This window comes from Myripristis murdjan, chromosome 12, assembly GCF_902150065.1.
Source record: "Myripristis murdjan chromosome 12, fMyrMur1.1, whole genome shotgun sequence".
Taxonomy (NCBI): domain Eukaryota; kingdom Metazoa; phylum Chordata; class Actinopteri; order Holocentriformes; family Holocentridae; genus Myripristis; species Myripristis murdjan.
In genome coordinates this window covers 15,661,623-15,674,553 of record NC_043991.1, presented here as the reverse complement: position 1 = coordinate 15,674,553, position 12,931 = coordinate 15,661,623, and the positions used below count along the sequence as shown (strand labels likewise).

Sequence of the window (12,931 nt, the reverse complement as noted above, 5' to 3'; positions counted from 1 at the left end):
TTAGTAACCGCAGCAACTCAGCCACCAAGTGGCAGACCATGTAAAGTTACAGAGTGGGGTCGCTGAGTGCTGAAGCTCATAGTGCGTAAAAGTAGCCAAAACTCTGCTGACTCAGTGACTGCAGAGCTCCAAACCTCCTCTGGCATTAACATCAGCACAAAAACTGAGCACCGGGAGCTTCATGGCATGGGTTTCCATGGCCGAGCAGCTGCATGCAAGCCTCACATCACCAAGCACAACACCAAGTGTGGGATGGAGCAGTTTAGAGCACACTGCCACTGGACTCTGCGGTGGTGAAAACTTGTTCTGTGGAGTGATGAATCACGCTTCTCTATCTGGCGGTCTGATGGGTGAGTCTGGGTTTGGCAAATACCAGGAGAACGCTTCCTGCCTGACTGCATTGTGCCGACTGTAAAGTTTGGTGGAGGAGGGATAATGCAATGGGCTTGTTTTTCTGGGGTGGGCCTCTGCCCCTTAGTTCCAGTGAAGGGAAATCTTAATGCTTCAGCTTACCAAGACATTTTGGACAATTCTCTGTATCCAGCTTTGTTTCTATTCTAGCATGACTGTGCCCCAGTGCACAAAACAAGGTCTATAAAGGCATAGTTGGGTGAGTTTGGTGTGGAAGAACTTGAGTGGCCTGCACGGAACCCCATCCATCACCTTTGGGATGAGCTACAACAGAGATTATGAGCCAGGCCCTCTCATCCAGCATCAGTGTCTGACCCCACAAATGCTTTTCTGGATAAATGGGAAAAGATTCCCACAGACACGCTCCAAAATCTTGTAGAAAGCCTTCCCAGAAGATTGGAAACTGTTATAGCTTCAAAGGGGGGACCAACTCCTTATTAATGCCTGAGGATTTAGAATGGGATATCACAAAAGCCCCTTGTAGGTGTAGTGTGTTGGTGGCCTGATACTTTTGTCCATATAGTGTATCTCTTCTGCCATTGTTTGTGCCAGTTTTGATACCATGAACAACTCCCAGGAAATTCCATGGAAATTTTCAGTGTCTTACAGCAATTTATCAAAACCACTTCTAACACTAGTTTATTTTCTTCAGACTGATGTGTCTCAGAGTCCACTGGCATCTTCATACATGGAGTGCAAAAAGATTAAGTATTGTTTAGAGACACTTAATATTTGACACTTCACAAAAAACATGCTTTTGCTTTACATTCCTCTCATTTGATCAGAGTTAGAAATGTTGAGAGCCTTGTCTTGTTGAATGTATCAGTTAAAGCTTTCAAACACATCATGTTTATGTTTGTTGTATGATAAATATTCCCTATAGCATTTCTCTTGGTTATTTTTGTGACAGCTTTGTCAGTTAGTATTTTGCAATATGACATTGTTATATGGCCATCTTTAAAAATAAAATTCCCCAAAGGAAAAAAACAAAAAACAAAAACATACACAGTTAGGCTGTTTTTCACAATTGCAGGTTTATTTATACAGTTATTCTCTCTTTATAAGACACCATCTCAGACTTTTGGAGTGTTAAAGTAAGGCATTGTTCAAACACATTTTCACTTGCTGTTTTGAACACTGAGGTCAGATTTACTTCACCAGAATGCCATTTTGAATAATCATCTTGGAGATCTGGTGAAGGTGGAAAACATTTCTCATTTCTCAACAATTCTCATCAAAAGATCAATACATCCAAACTCTCGAGTGGCAACAAATCTGTTTGACATCACTTTTGTTCATAGAAAAAGAATGGTCCTAGAAAGACAGAACAACGTCAGCATTTAAGCATCAGCTCTTCTTTGGTATGCAAGCTAAAGGGAATGTATGCAAGTATGCCTTCTCTCCTCTTGGATACACAATGAAAGTTAATGTTGCTTTCTTATTTCAAAACAAGATACAGATGCAATCCTGTTATCTCCAGAATGAAATCACTCTTATCCAGCATTCCAGTGGTGGCTGTCGTTTTGGAACAAAGCCATGCAATTTAATTAATCATTCACTTTCATTGAGTATAGAGATATCCTCTCCTTCATAGTGGTGTTGCTTGTGTTCGCATATTTAGGAGAAATGCTCACTGGTTGGCCTTGGCCTTTGCAAAAAGAGCCCTCTGCTGCTCCTGAGAGGTGGACTCCTTCTGCTGCATCAGGTCAGCATGGCCTTTGGTAACACCCCACCCATCAGGGTTAGACATAGAGGGGCAGTAGGGACGGCCACTTGCAGGCTTCAGCTTCTCCCAGTAGTCACGACGGGCCCTAAAGGATGGAATGATGTTGAAGAATCAATTTAGTGATTCAAAAGTTGGAGATGCTACAAGGGAAATGAAGGAATGAAAAAATTGCCTCTGTACCTGGCTCTAACCCATGGCTTTGTGTGCATGTCCAGGCTGGCACCCCAGATGCCATGTTTCTCTGAGGCAGGAGGCAAGAAGCCCCTCTCATGTGCCAGCTCCTCAGCCAGGGCACGGATGTGGTAGGGCTCAAATCCACAGCAGCCTCCGATGTAACGAATGCCAGCATCGTAGGCTTCCCGGGCATATTTTTGCATGTCCCATCTAGTCAGGATTCTTGGTTCCAGAGCTGTGGGAGAAGACAAACCATTATGATAGTGTACACACATGGCACACACGTGGCACAGGAGTGTTGAGTATCAGTACATACAGAAGGGAAACTCTGGCAGGTCAATGAAGCCCTGGCAGTTGCAGTCAGGAGTGTGGTAGGCCAATGGCTGGATCATGTAGTGAGCCTTCAGTCCGGCCTTCTGCACACCCTCCTTCATCATCTTCACAGTCTTCACACAGGTCATGGGGTCAAAGTGGCAGTTAACTCCCACAATCTGAGCTCCTGTGGTGAGGCAATAATATGCAAACCTGATTAGCACTCATTGTCCAGCAAAGTTAAGTGTTAACCTTGTACTTAGATCAAAAGCATGTGAAAGAAAATGCTAAATGCTAAATACTGATAATAATCAATATTGATTAGTTATATGATAAACTGCATGTTGACCGTAATGCAAACTAGAAACTATGAAGACTGAATGAAAATGTTAAGTAATGGAAATTAGGCTATATCACACAACCAATGAAAGCCTCAGAGGTTAATTGTGTATCATACCGGCTCTGACAAGTCTGGCAGCACATTCTCCAGGACTGACTCCGTGCAGGTCTCCCTCCGGTCCAATACACAGAGTTGCAGCCACAGGTTTCTTGGCAGCTGTCAAAACTTGGACAGCCCACTCAGCTTCCTCCACGTGCTCAAAGTACTGCAAAAAAAAATCACATAATGCTGGTAAACATAAAGACAAGTTGACTGTTTAGCAATGAGATCAAAGCTTTGTGTGCTTACTTCATACCTCTGCAATCAAGAAGTCCACATTTTTCTGGGCAAAGACATCAAGCTGCTTCTTAAAGATGGCCTTCACCTCGTTCTCACTCTTGCAGCTGAGGTAAGCGGGAGTCTGAGAGACTCCTCCTGCCACCATAGCATCGCCTTCATTGGCCACCTCTCTGGCCAGATCACAAGCTGCTTCATTGATCTGACGCCCCTGGTGTTCAAAGAAACCCATTCATTTTGCATGAAAAATCACATGCAAAAACTGATGATCAAATTGCAAATCATTATTGAGCATAATGAACACTTTCTATAGCTACAAATTGTCATGTTCCAGGCCAACATACCTTAACCGCACCCCTGTGATTTTAAGATAAGACTGTGCAGTGCATCTACTGGCCTTCTACAGTTGCGGAAACTCAAAACATTATTTAAATTGCTGCACTCACGCTGAAGCGCTGGTTGTTGCCTCTGTTCTCCAGTTTGTCATCACTTGCATAAAATGTGAAAGTCTGCATGACATTGGCTCCAGCCCTGAGATATTCCCGATGCAGCTGCCGCACTGAAACAAGACAACAGCAACTGAGATTACATGAAACTGGAATGACAGGTTTGTTAATACAGTTAGGCAACAAACAGTTCCCTGTAAGTCTAGGTCATGTCCCAACAAGGCAGGAGAGCAAAGCGGTACCTGCTTCAGGGTACTCAGCAGCTGCCTCTGGGGTCCATGGACCTGCTTTGACATAGCCCCTCTTCTCAAGGGCAAAGACGTAGCCTCCATCCCCGATGACGACCTCGCCTGCATCCAGACGCTCCAGGATGTTCTGCGTAACAGTCAGCCATGCAACGAGCAAGTCATGAGGCAGGCTCACAAGTAATAGGCCTATGCCATTTGGCAGCATGCACATGGCCATTTCAGTATAAAACATTTATGTGCTGCAGTTATTGCCCTCATAACTTGAGAGAACTATGCAACAAGTATGACATGGGTTATCCCTCATTCTGTCTGGTGCATCTATAAATCTATCTAAAAAAGTGAGATTTCAGGAAGCATGCTTACCCTCTTTGCTCCGACTGGTGCCATGGTTATTGCAGAAGTAATGAGCTCGCTCTGCCTCTCAGCTTCGGTCTTGCTCTGGTTTTGGACGATTTGGTGCAGTTGCCGGAGCGCTTATATAATCCAGCAGAGGGGTGTGGTGCTCCTGATGTCACCAAAAGAACCGCCTGCTTCTTACATACTTACATAAACTTTTTTCCCCTCTCATCCATTAATGTAAATTTGGCACAGAACAACCTGTTGTGCGTGGATTTTTCAGAAACAGATAGCAGCCTGGTCGATATGGTGCCAATTTCACAGTATTTTGGACTCTGATTATAGCTTTTTTTTTTTTTTTTTTTTTTTTTTTTTGACACTGTAACATTTTGTTCCTTGGTGGTTAAAGCTAATGAGTGCATGCACTATGAAGCTAGATCCAGCATTACTTATGTGCATTTCATTTTGGCAGAAACAGAAGGGAGTAATTATCAATGGAAAGTTGTGAATTAGTGCAGCGTGTAACTGATACAAACATTTTAATTTAGGAGCCTGTCAACATCCCTTTATGCTGCTAATGAATGTGTGGTTGATTTTATGTGCAGTAATCTTCAAGCTGTGTGGTTTTGTGCATGTAGAAATGTTCATGGAAATGTACATTTTAGGCAGTGAAAATATCTCTAAACCGTGAAAACAATTCTGTGAGTGAGAGCACATTTGCTTCCACATGCTGGGAAGGATAGGCAGACATTGTGATGTGAGATGGGAGACCGTTGCCAGCAAACAGGCGCAGCTGTATGGGCTGTACGACCGGAGCAGACAGACAGAAATGTGACAGGAGGGGACATATTGCTTATGTCCAGCCAAACTTAAGGACTTGTGTATAAAATGACTGCCCCTTCCTTTAGTGGCATTCCAAATTCAACAATGCAAATCATGCAACGACAGTAAAAAAAATAAATAAATAAAAAGTACTTTAATATGAATATCTACTCCTGCCAATGGACAGATGCATTCAGTTGTGTGTAATTAGCCAAAGCTTTTGAAGTCCTTGTAAATACAATCAAAAATGTTATTAAATATAATCTCCATTTGTTCATAGACATCTGACTTGCAATTAATGGGATCATGTGTCACTGTTTCATACCATAAATGTGGACCTCGTGCACTTGAACCTCACAAAGTGACCAAAGCTTGATACTTCCTGGGCTTATTTCCTTGTTTTGCCAAAAATAAACAATTGTTTAACATTTCCTTTTAAAAATGCGATGCTGTGGCTTTTCCCATTTATTTATTTATTTATGTTTATATAACTTAAATGGTCATTAGCCATAATTAACTTTGAAATGAAAAAAAAAATGAAAGAAAGAAAAAAACACTATTTAGTGTTAAGTGGTGGACTTTTTTCAGCTAATGTCAATTAAACATTAATATGAAATATTAAAACACAAAATGGGGAAAAAAAATGATGACAAAAGAATTGGCCACCAATAGCAACAATATTTGTTTGAGACTGATTATTCAGTTGGTACAGGAGTACTGAAATAGGCAAATAATTGATCAGTTCTCAGGAAAAATTATTATTATTATTATTGTTATTAATGTTGTTGTTGCTACTGGTAGTAGAAGTAATAGTACTAGTAGTAGTAGGAGTAGTAGTAGTATTACAGTCAGTATTATTACAGTATTACAATTACAATTATTTATTTTCTGAAGTCATTTATATTTAAGACATTGCAGTGGGTTATAAATGTGTTTCATGGGCCCACTGGTGATGGTAGTGGTTCAGGCCTTGACCTCTGAAACTGAAAAAACAAAAAAAAACCCGAATCCAGCAATAAGTGATTGATTGCATTTCGGCCTCTCTCTTTTTCCTTTTATTTGGCATAACAGAATTATTTCATAGCTTTAATCTCTTTTATGGCGCTGAGAGCACCGATAACTTCAGAGTCTGTTCAAGACTGTAGATCAAGTTGTTCAGCAGATCAAGCCTTTGATTCTCAGTCCACACAATGTTCAAACAGAGGGCTCTCATTGTGACACTACACCAAGTGGAACTATTCAGCAGTGAAATCACCTGGGACAGCCTTTGTCTGGAATGAAAGCCTGCAGACTCTCCACACTTACTAGCACATAGTTGAAACTCACTGCCCCACCATGTTTAAGGTTTCTGTTTTTGGTATGTGTTTTTGCACTCATCACATCTGCCCTGTTCAGTACATCTAAAGCCACATACACTATATGGACAAAAGTATTGGGCCACACCTTTTAATCACTGAAGTCTGTCCCATTGCCACAGGTGTATAAAATCAAGCAGCTAGCTGTGCAGTCTGCCTTCACAAACATTTGTGAAGGAATGGCTCGTTCTAAAGAGCTCACTGAATTCCACTGTGGTACTGTATTAGTAATGTAATAGGATGCCACCATTGCAACAAGTCAGTTTGTGAAATTTCTTCCCTTCTAGATATTTCACAATATACTGTAAGCATTATTATGGTATTATTGCAAAGTGGAAGACTGTTTAGAAACCACAGCAACTCAGCCACCAAGTGGCAGACCACGTAAAGTTCAGAGTGGGGTCGCAGAGTGCTGAGGCTCATAGTGCGTAAAAGTGGCCAACACTCTGCTGACTCAGTGACTGCAGAGCTCCAAACCTCCTCTGGCATTAACATCAGCACAAAAACTGTGCGCTGGGAGCTTCATGGCATGGGTTTCCATGGCCGAGCAGCTGCATGCAAGTCTCACATCACCAAGCACAACACCAAGTGTGGGATGGAGCGGTTCAGAGCGTGATTCCAGCATGACTGTGCCCCAGTGCACAAAACAAGGTCTATAAAGTCATAGTTGGGTGAGATTAGTGTGTAAGAACTTGAGTGGCCTGCACAGAGCCCTGACCTCAACCCCATCCAACACCTTTGGGATGAACTAGAACAGAGATTGTGAGCCAGGCCCTCTTGTCCAACATCAGTGTCTGACCTCACAAATGCTCTTCTGGATAAATGGGCAAAAATTCCCACAGACATACTCCAAAGTCTTGTAGAAAGCCTTCCCAGAAGAGTGGAAACTGTTACAGCTTCAAGGGAGGGGGGGGGGATTTAGAATGAGGTATCACAAAAGCCCCTTGTAGGTGTAGTGTGTTGGTGGCCTGATACTTTTGTCCATATAGTGTATCTCCTCTGCCATTGTTTGTGCCCGTTTTGATACCATGAACAACTCCCAGGAAATTCCATGGAAATTTTCATTGTCCTACAGCAATTTATCAAAACCGCTTCTAACACTAGTTTATTTTCTTCAGACTGATGTGTCTCAGAGTCCACTGGCATCTTCGTACATGGAGTGCAAAAAGCGTAAGTATTGTTTAGAGACACTCTTTAACATTTGACGCGTTGCAAAAACATGCTTTTGCTTTACATTCCTTTCATTTGATCAGTTAGAAATGTTGAGAGCCTTGTCTTGTTGAATGTATCAGTTAAAGCTTTCAAACACATCTTGTTTATGTTTGTTGCATGATAAATATTCCCCATAGCATTTCTCTTGGTTATGTTTCTTGTGACAACTTTGTCAGTTAGTATTTTGCAATATGACATTGGTATATGGCCACCCTTAAAAATAAAATTCCCCAAAGGAAAAAATAAACATACACAGTTAGGCTGTTTTTCACAATTGCAGGTTTATTTATACAGTTATTCTCTCTTTATAAGACACCATCTCAGACTTTTGGAGTGTTAAAGTAAGGCATTGTTCAAACACATTTTCACTTGCTGTTTTGAACACTGAGGTCAGATTTACTTCACCAGAATGCCATTTTGAATAATCATCTTGGAGATCTGGTGAAGGTGGAAAACATTTCTCATTTCTCAACAATTCTCATCAAAAGATCAATACATCCAAACTCTCGAGTGGCAACAAATCTGTTTGACATCACTTTTGTTCATAGAAAAAGAATGGTCCTAGAAAGACAGAACAACGTCAGCATTTAAGCATCAGCTCTTCTTTGGTATGCAAGCTAAAGGGAATGTATGCAAGTATGCCTTCTCTCCTCTTGGATACACAATGAAAGTTAATGTTGCTTTCTTATTTCAAAACAAGATGCAGATGCAATCCCGTTATCTCCAGAATGAAATCACTCTTATCCAGCATTCCAGTGGTGGCTGTCGTTTTGGAACAAAGCCATTCAATTTAATTAATCATTCACTTTCATTGAGTATAGAGGTATCCTCTCCTTCATAGTGGTGTTGCTTGTGTTCGCATATTTAGGAGAAATGCTCACTGGTTGGCCTTGGCCTTTGCAAAAAGAGCCCTCAGCTGCTCCTGAGAGGTGGGCTCCTTCTGCTGCATCAGGTCAGCATGGCCTTTGGTAACACCCCACCCATCAGGGTTAGACATAGAGGGGCAGTAGGGGCGGCCACTTGCAGGCATCAGCTTCTCCCAGTAGTCACGACGGGCCCTAAAGGATGGAATGATGTTGAAGAATCAATTTAGTGATTCAAAAGTTGGAGATGCTACAAGGGAAATGAAGGAATGAACAAAAATGCCTCTGTACCTGGCTCTAACCCATGGCTTTGTGTGCATCTCCAGGCTGCTGCCCCAGTTGCCATGCTTCTCTGAGGCAGGAGGCAAGAAGCCCCTCTCAGGTGCCAGCTCCTCAGCCAGGGCACGGATGTGGTAGGGCTCAAATCCGCAGCAGCCTCCGATGTAACGAATGCCAGCATTGTAGGCTTCCCGGGCATATTTTTGCATGTCCCATCTAGTCAGGATTCTTGGTTCCAGAGCTGTGGGAGAAGACAAACCATTACGATAGTGTACACACATGCATTTCAACTTTAGGACTGATGAATCAAAGTGGCACAGGAGTGTTGAGTATCAGTACATACAGAAGGGAAACTCTGGCAGGTCAATGAAACCCTGGCGGTTGCAGTCAGGAGTGTGGTAGGCCAATGGCTGGGTCATGTAGTGAGCCTTCAGTCCGGCCTTCTGCACACCCTCCTTCATCATCTTCACAGTCTTCACACAGGTCATGGGGTCAAAGTGGGAGTTAACTCCCACAATCTGAGCTCCTGTGGTGAGGCAATAATATGCAAACCTGATGTGTTAACCTTCTACTCAGATCAAAAGCATGTGAAAGAAAATGCTAAATTCTGAAAATAATCAATACTGATTAATGATATAATAAACTGCATGTTAAACTTAATGCAAACTAGAAACTATGAAGACTGAATGAAAATGTTAAGTAATGGAACCAATTAGGATTAGGAAATTAGGCTATATCACACAACCAATGAAAGCCTCAGAGGTTAATTGTGTATCATACCGGCTCTGACAAGTCTGGCGGCACATTCTCCAGGACTGACTCCGTTCAGGTCTCCCTCCGGTCCAATACACAGAGTTGCAGCCACAGGTTTCTTGGCAGTCCTCAAAACCTGGACAGCCCACTCAGCTTCCTCCACGTACTCAAAGTACTGCAAAAAATCACATAATGCTGGTAAACATAAAAACAAGTTGACTGTTTAGCAATGAGATCAAAGCTTTGTTTGCTTACTTCATACCTCTGCAATCAAGAAGTCCACATTTTTCTGGACAAAGACATCAAGCTGCTTCTTAAAGATGGCCTTCACCTCGTTCTCACTCTTGCAGCTGAGGTAAGAGGGAGTCTGAGAGACTCCTCCTGCCACCATAGCATTGCCTTCATTGGCCACCTCCCTGGCCAGATCACAAGCTGCTTCATTGATCTGACGCCCCTGGTGTTCAAAGAAACCCATTCATTTTGCATGAAAAATCACATGCAAAAACTGATGATCAAATTACAAATCATTATTGAGCATAATGAACACTTTCTATAGCTGCAAATTGTCATGTTCCAGGCCAACATACCTTAACCTCACCGCTCTGATTTTAAGATAAGAGTGTGCAGTGCATCTACTGGCCTTCTACAGTTGCAGAAACTCAAAACATTAATTAAATTGCTGCACTCACGCTGAAGCGCTGGTTGTTGCCTCTGTTCTCCAGTTTGTCATCACTTCCATAAAAAGTGAAAGTCTGCATGACATCGGATCCAGCCCTGAGGTATTCCCGATGCAGCTGCCGCACTGAAACAAGACAACAGCAACTGAGATTACATGAAACTGGAATGACAAATTTGTTAATACAGTTAGGCAACAAATGTTTCCCTGTAAGTCTAGGTCATGTAACAACAAGGCAGGAGAGCAAAGCGGTACCTGCTTCAGGGTACTCGGCAGCTGCCTCAGGGGTCCATGGACCTGCTTTCACATAGCCCCTCTTCTCAAGGGCAAAGACAAAGCCTCCATCCCCGATGACGACCTCGCCTGCATCCAGACGCTCCAGGATGTTCTGCGTAACAGTCAGCCATGCAACGAGCAAGTCATGAGGCAGGCTCACAAGTAATAGGCCTATGCCATTTGGCAGCATGCACATGGCCATTTCAGTATAAAAACGTTTATGTGCTGCAGTTATTGGCCTCATAACTTGAGAGAACTATACAACAAGTATGACATGGGTTATCCGTCATTCTGTCTGGTGCATCTATAAATCTATCTAAAAAAGTGAGATTTCAGGAAGGATGCTTACCCTCTTTGCTCCAACTGGTGCCATGGTTATTGCAGAAGTAATGAGCTCGCTTTGCCTCTCAGCCTCAGTCTTGCTCTGGTTTTGGACGATTTGGTGCAGTCGCCAGAGAGCTTTTAAAATCCAGCAGAGGGGTGTGGTGCTCCTGATGTCACCAAAAGAACCGCCTACTTCTTACATACTTACATAAACTTTTTTTCCCCTCTCATCCATTAATGTAAATTTGGCACAGAACAACCTATTGTGCATGGATTTTTCAGAAACAGATAGCAGCCTGGTCGATGTGGTGCCAATTTCACAGTATTTTGGAATCTGATTATAGCTTTTTTTTTTTTTTTTTTTTTTTTTTTGACACTGTAACATTTTGTTCCTTGGTGGTTAAAGCTAATGAGTGCATGCACTATGAAGCTAGATCCAGCATTACATGTGTGCATGTACAAAAAAAAAAAAAAAAAGTACTTTAATATGAACATCTACTCCTGCCAATGGACAGATGCATTTAGTTGTGCATAATTAGCCAAAGCTTTGGAAGTCCTTGTAAATACAATTAAAAATGTTATTAAATATAATCTCCTTTTGATCATAGACATTTGACTTGCAATTAATGGGATCATGTGTCACTGTTTCATACCATAAATGTGGACCTCGTGCACTTGAACCTCACAAAGTGACCAAAGCTTGATACAACATCAGTCTCTTTACTTCCTGGGCTTATTTCCTTGTTTTGCCACAAATAAACAATTGTTTAATATTTCCTTTTAAAAATGCGATGCTGTGGATGTTTGAAGAGAATGCTTATTAGTAGCCTCCAGCATTTTTTTTTTCAAAGTTGTCATTGCAGACAGATAGCATCAGCATGCAACAAGTGAACAATAATGGCATGTGAAAAGACTTATCATTGTCAACATAAAAAACATAAACTTTAAATTAATAAACTTTTTTCATTTTTCATTTTTACATTTTCCCCCCCACAAACTAGTCATAAATAGTTTTTTAGTATTGGTTTTCACTGAAGACTGGGCAATTGCTTTTCATAGACCTACAGCAGTTGAATTATTAGTTTTTAAATTAGATGCCAATTGTCAAAGGAGTCATAAACTGAGAGAACATTGTAAAATTACATTTCTGGATATATGTTATGCACTTTCTCTCTACATAGAGCTCCCTTCTCTTGTCCCTATGGTCATCTAATTTAAATTGAGATATGTGGTAGCCAGTGGCTGTTGATTTATCTTGGCCTGGGATTTGGATTGATCTAATTATGTATTTAGGGACATCACCTCAGATGCAGTCAAAAGTGAATGTCATGAAAATTCCATTATAAGCACCAAATGTTTACTGCCATTTTGACATTCAGATATTGTTTTCTTTAGATGCATTTTTGGAAGCACTGGAAGGTTATGCATGTCACAAGAAAATCATCAAATATGTTATAATGAGCCAAACTCGGTTAAATAAACCAGCCTAGATGGTATTAGAAGAAATAGTAGAATTGATTTTGCATTTTATAATATTTATGTAACATTCTTCATGATTTTGTGTTGTAAATGCTTCATCATACACCATCATAAGGATCTGACATGCATCTACTGTCTTCTTGAGGACAGAAAACATTTGTGTTAATTATGTTAATGGAAATGCATCATTCCCCAACATCGAATGTGTTGAAAAGTTACACAAATGTGTTACTTTCCAACAATGTGTTAAAGATGTGCTCACTGAGCTTCTTTTATAAGATTTGTGGAGTCACTTTTGCATAAAGCATGGGTTTCAAGTACCACTGGCTTTCCTTTGAATACAAATCATCTTTATCAGGTATCAGGGAAGTACAACTGGGCATGATTTGCACAGTAACATAATGGGAAACGTCCACCAAGTAAAAATATCAATAGCAGTAGACCCTGGGTCACTTACATTAACCCCTTACATTGATTCTACTGTTTCGTACCCCTTATCCCTGGCCCCCAAGAAACCCTTAAAAATAATAGTGTTACTTCATTGTAGCCATTATTAATCAATT

The 12,931-nt window shown here is 41.3% G+C and overlaps 2 protein-coding genes across 2 annotated transcripts; both read right to left on the bottom strand.

The window, feature by feature from the left end:
- Positions 1-1,426: 1,426 nt before the first annotated feature.
- Positions 1,427-4,427, bottom strand: LOC115369006 (betaine--homocysteine S-methyltransferase 1-like). Its single transcript, XM_030065498.1, has 8 exons — positions 4,357-4,427; positions 3,988-4,120; positions 3,746-3,858; positions 3,319-3,510; positions 3,081-3,228; positions 2,628-2,810; positions 2,318-2,546; positions 1,427-2,222 (listed from the first exon to the last, which is right to left on the bottom strand). Exons 1-8 carry the CDS (start codon positions 4,378-4,380, stop codon positions 2,042-2,044), a joined length of 1,203 nt encoding a protein of 400 aa, XP_029921358.1. The 5' UTR covers positions 4,381-4,427; the 3' UTR covers positions 1,427-2,041.
- Positions 4,428-7,980: 3,553 nt separating this feature from the next.
- Positions 7,981-10,983, bottom strand: LOC115369007 (betaine--homocysteine S-methyltransferase 1-like). The gene is made up of 8 exons (XM_030065499.1): positions 10,915-10,983; positions 10,545-10,677; positions 10,303-10,415; positions 9,876-10,067; positions 9,641-9,788; positions 9,204-9,386; positions 8,873-9,101; positions 7,981-8,776 (listed from the first exon to the last, which is right to left on the bottom strand). The coding sequence occupies exons 1-8, from the start codon at positions 10,936-10,938 to the stop codon at positions 8,596-8,598; spliced, it is 1,203 nt and encodes a 400-aa protein (XP_029921359.1). The 5' UTR covers positions 10,939-10,983; the 3' UTR covers positions 7,981-8,595.
- Between the last annotated feature and the right edge of the window lie 1,948 nt (positions 10,984-12,931).

What these genes read in the sequence shown, in the direction of transcription:
- LOC115369006 (XM_030065498.1), bottom strand. Translation starts at nt 4,380, where the DNA reads ATGGCACCAGTCGGAGCAAAGAGG. An exon ending in TGGACTTCTTGATTGCAGAG is followed by an intron (nt 3,229 to 3,318) that starts GTATGAAGTAAG and finishes TTTTTTTTGCAG; the next exon opens with TACTTTGAGCACGTGGAGGA. An exon ending in AAGCCATGGGTTAGAGCCAG is followed by an intron (nt 2,223 to 2,317) that starts GTACAGAGGCAA and finishes TCCATCCTTTAG; the next exon opens with GGCCCGTCGTGACTACTGGG.
- LOC115369007 (XM_030065499.1), bottom strand. Translation starts at nt 10,938, where the DNA reads ATGGCACCAGTTGGAGCAAAGAGG. An exon ending in CACCAGTTGGAGCAAAGAGG is followed by an intron (nt 10,678 to 10,914) that starts GTAAGCATCCTT and finishes ACTGTTACGCAG; the next exon opens with AACATCCTGGAGCGTCTGGA. An exon ending in TGCCGAGTACCCTGAAGCAG is followed by an intron (nt 10,416 to 10,544) that starts GTACCGCTTTGC and finishes GTCTTGTTTCAG; the next exon opens with TGCGGCAGCTGCATCGGGAA.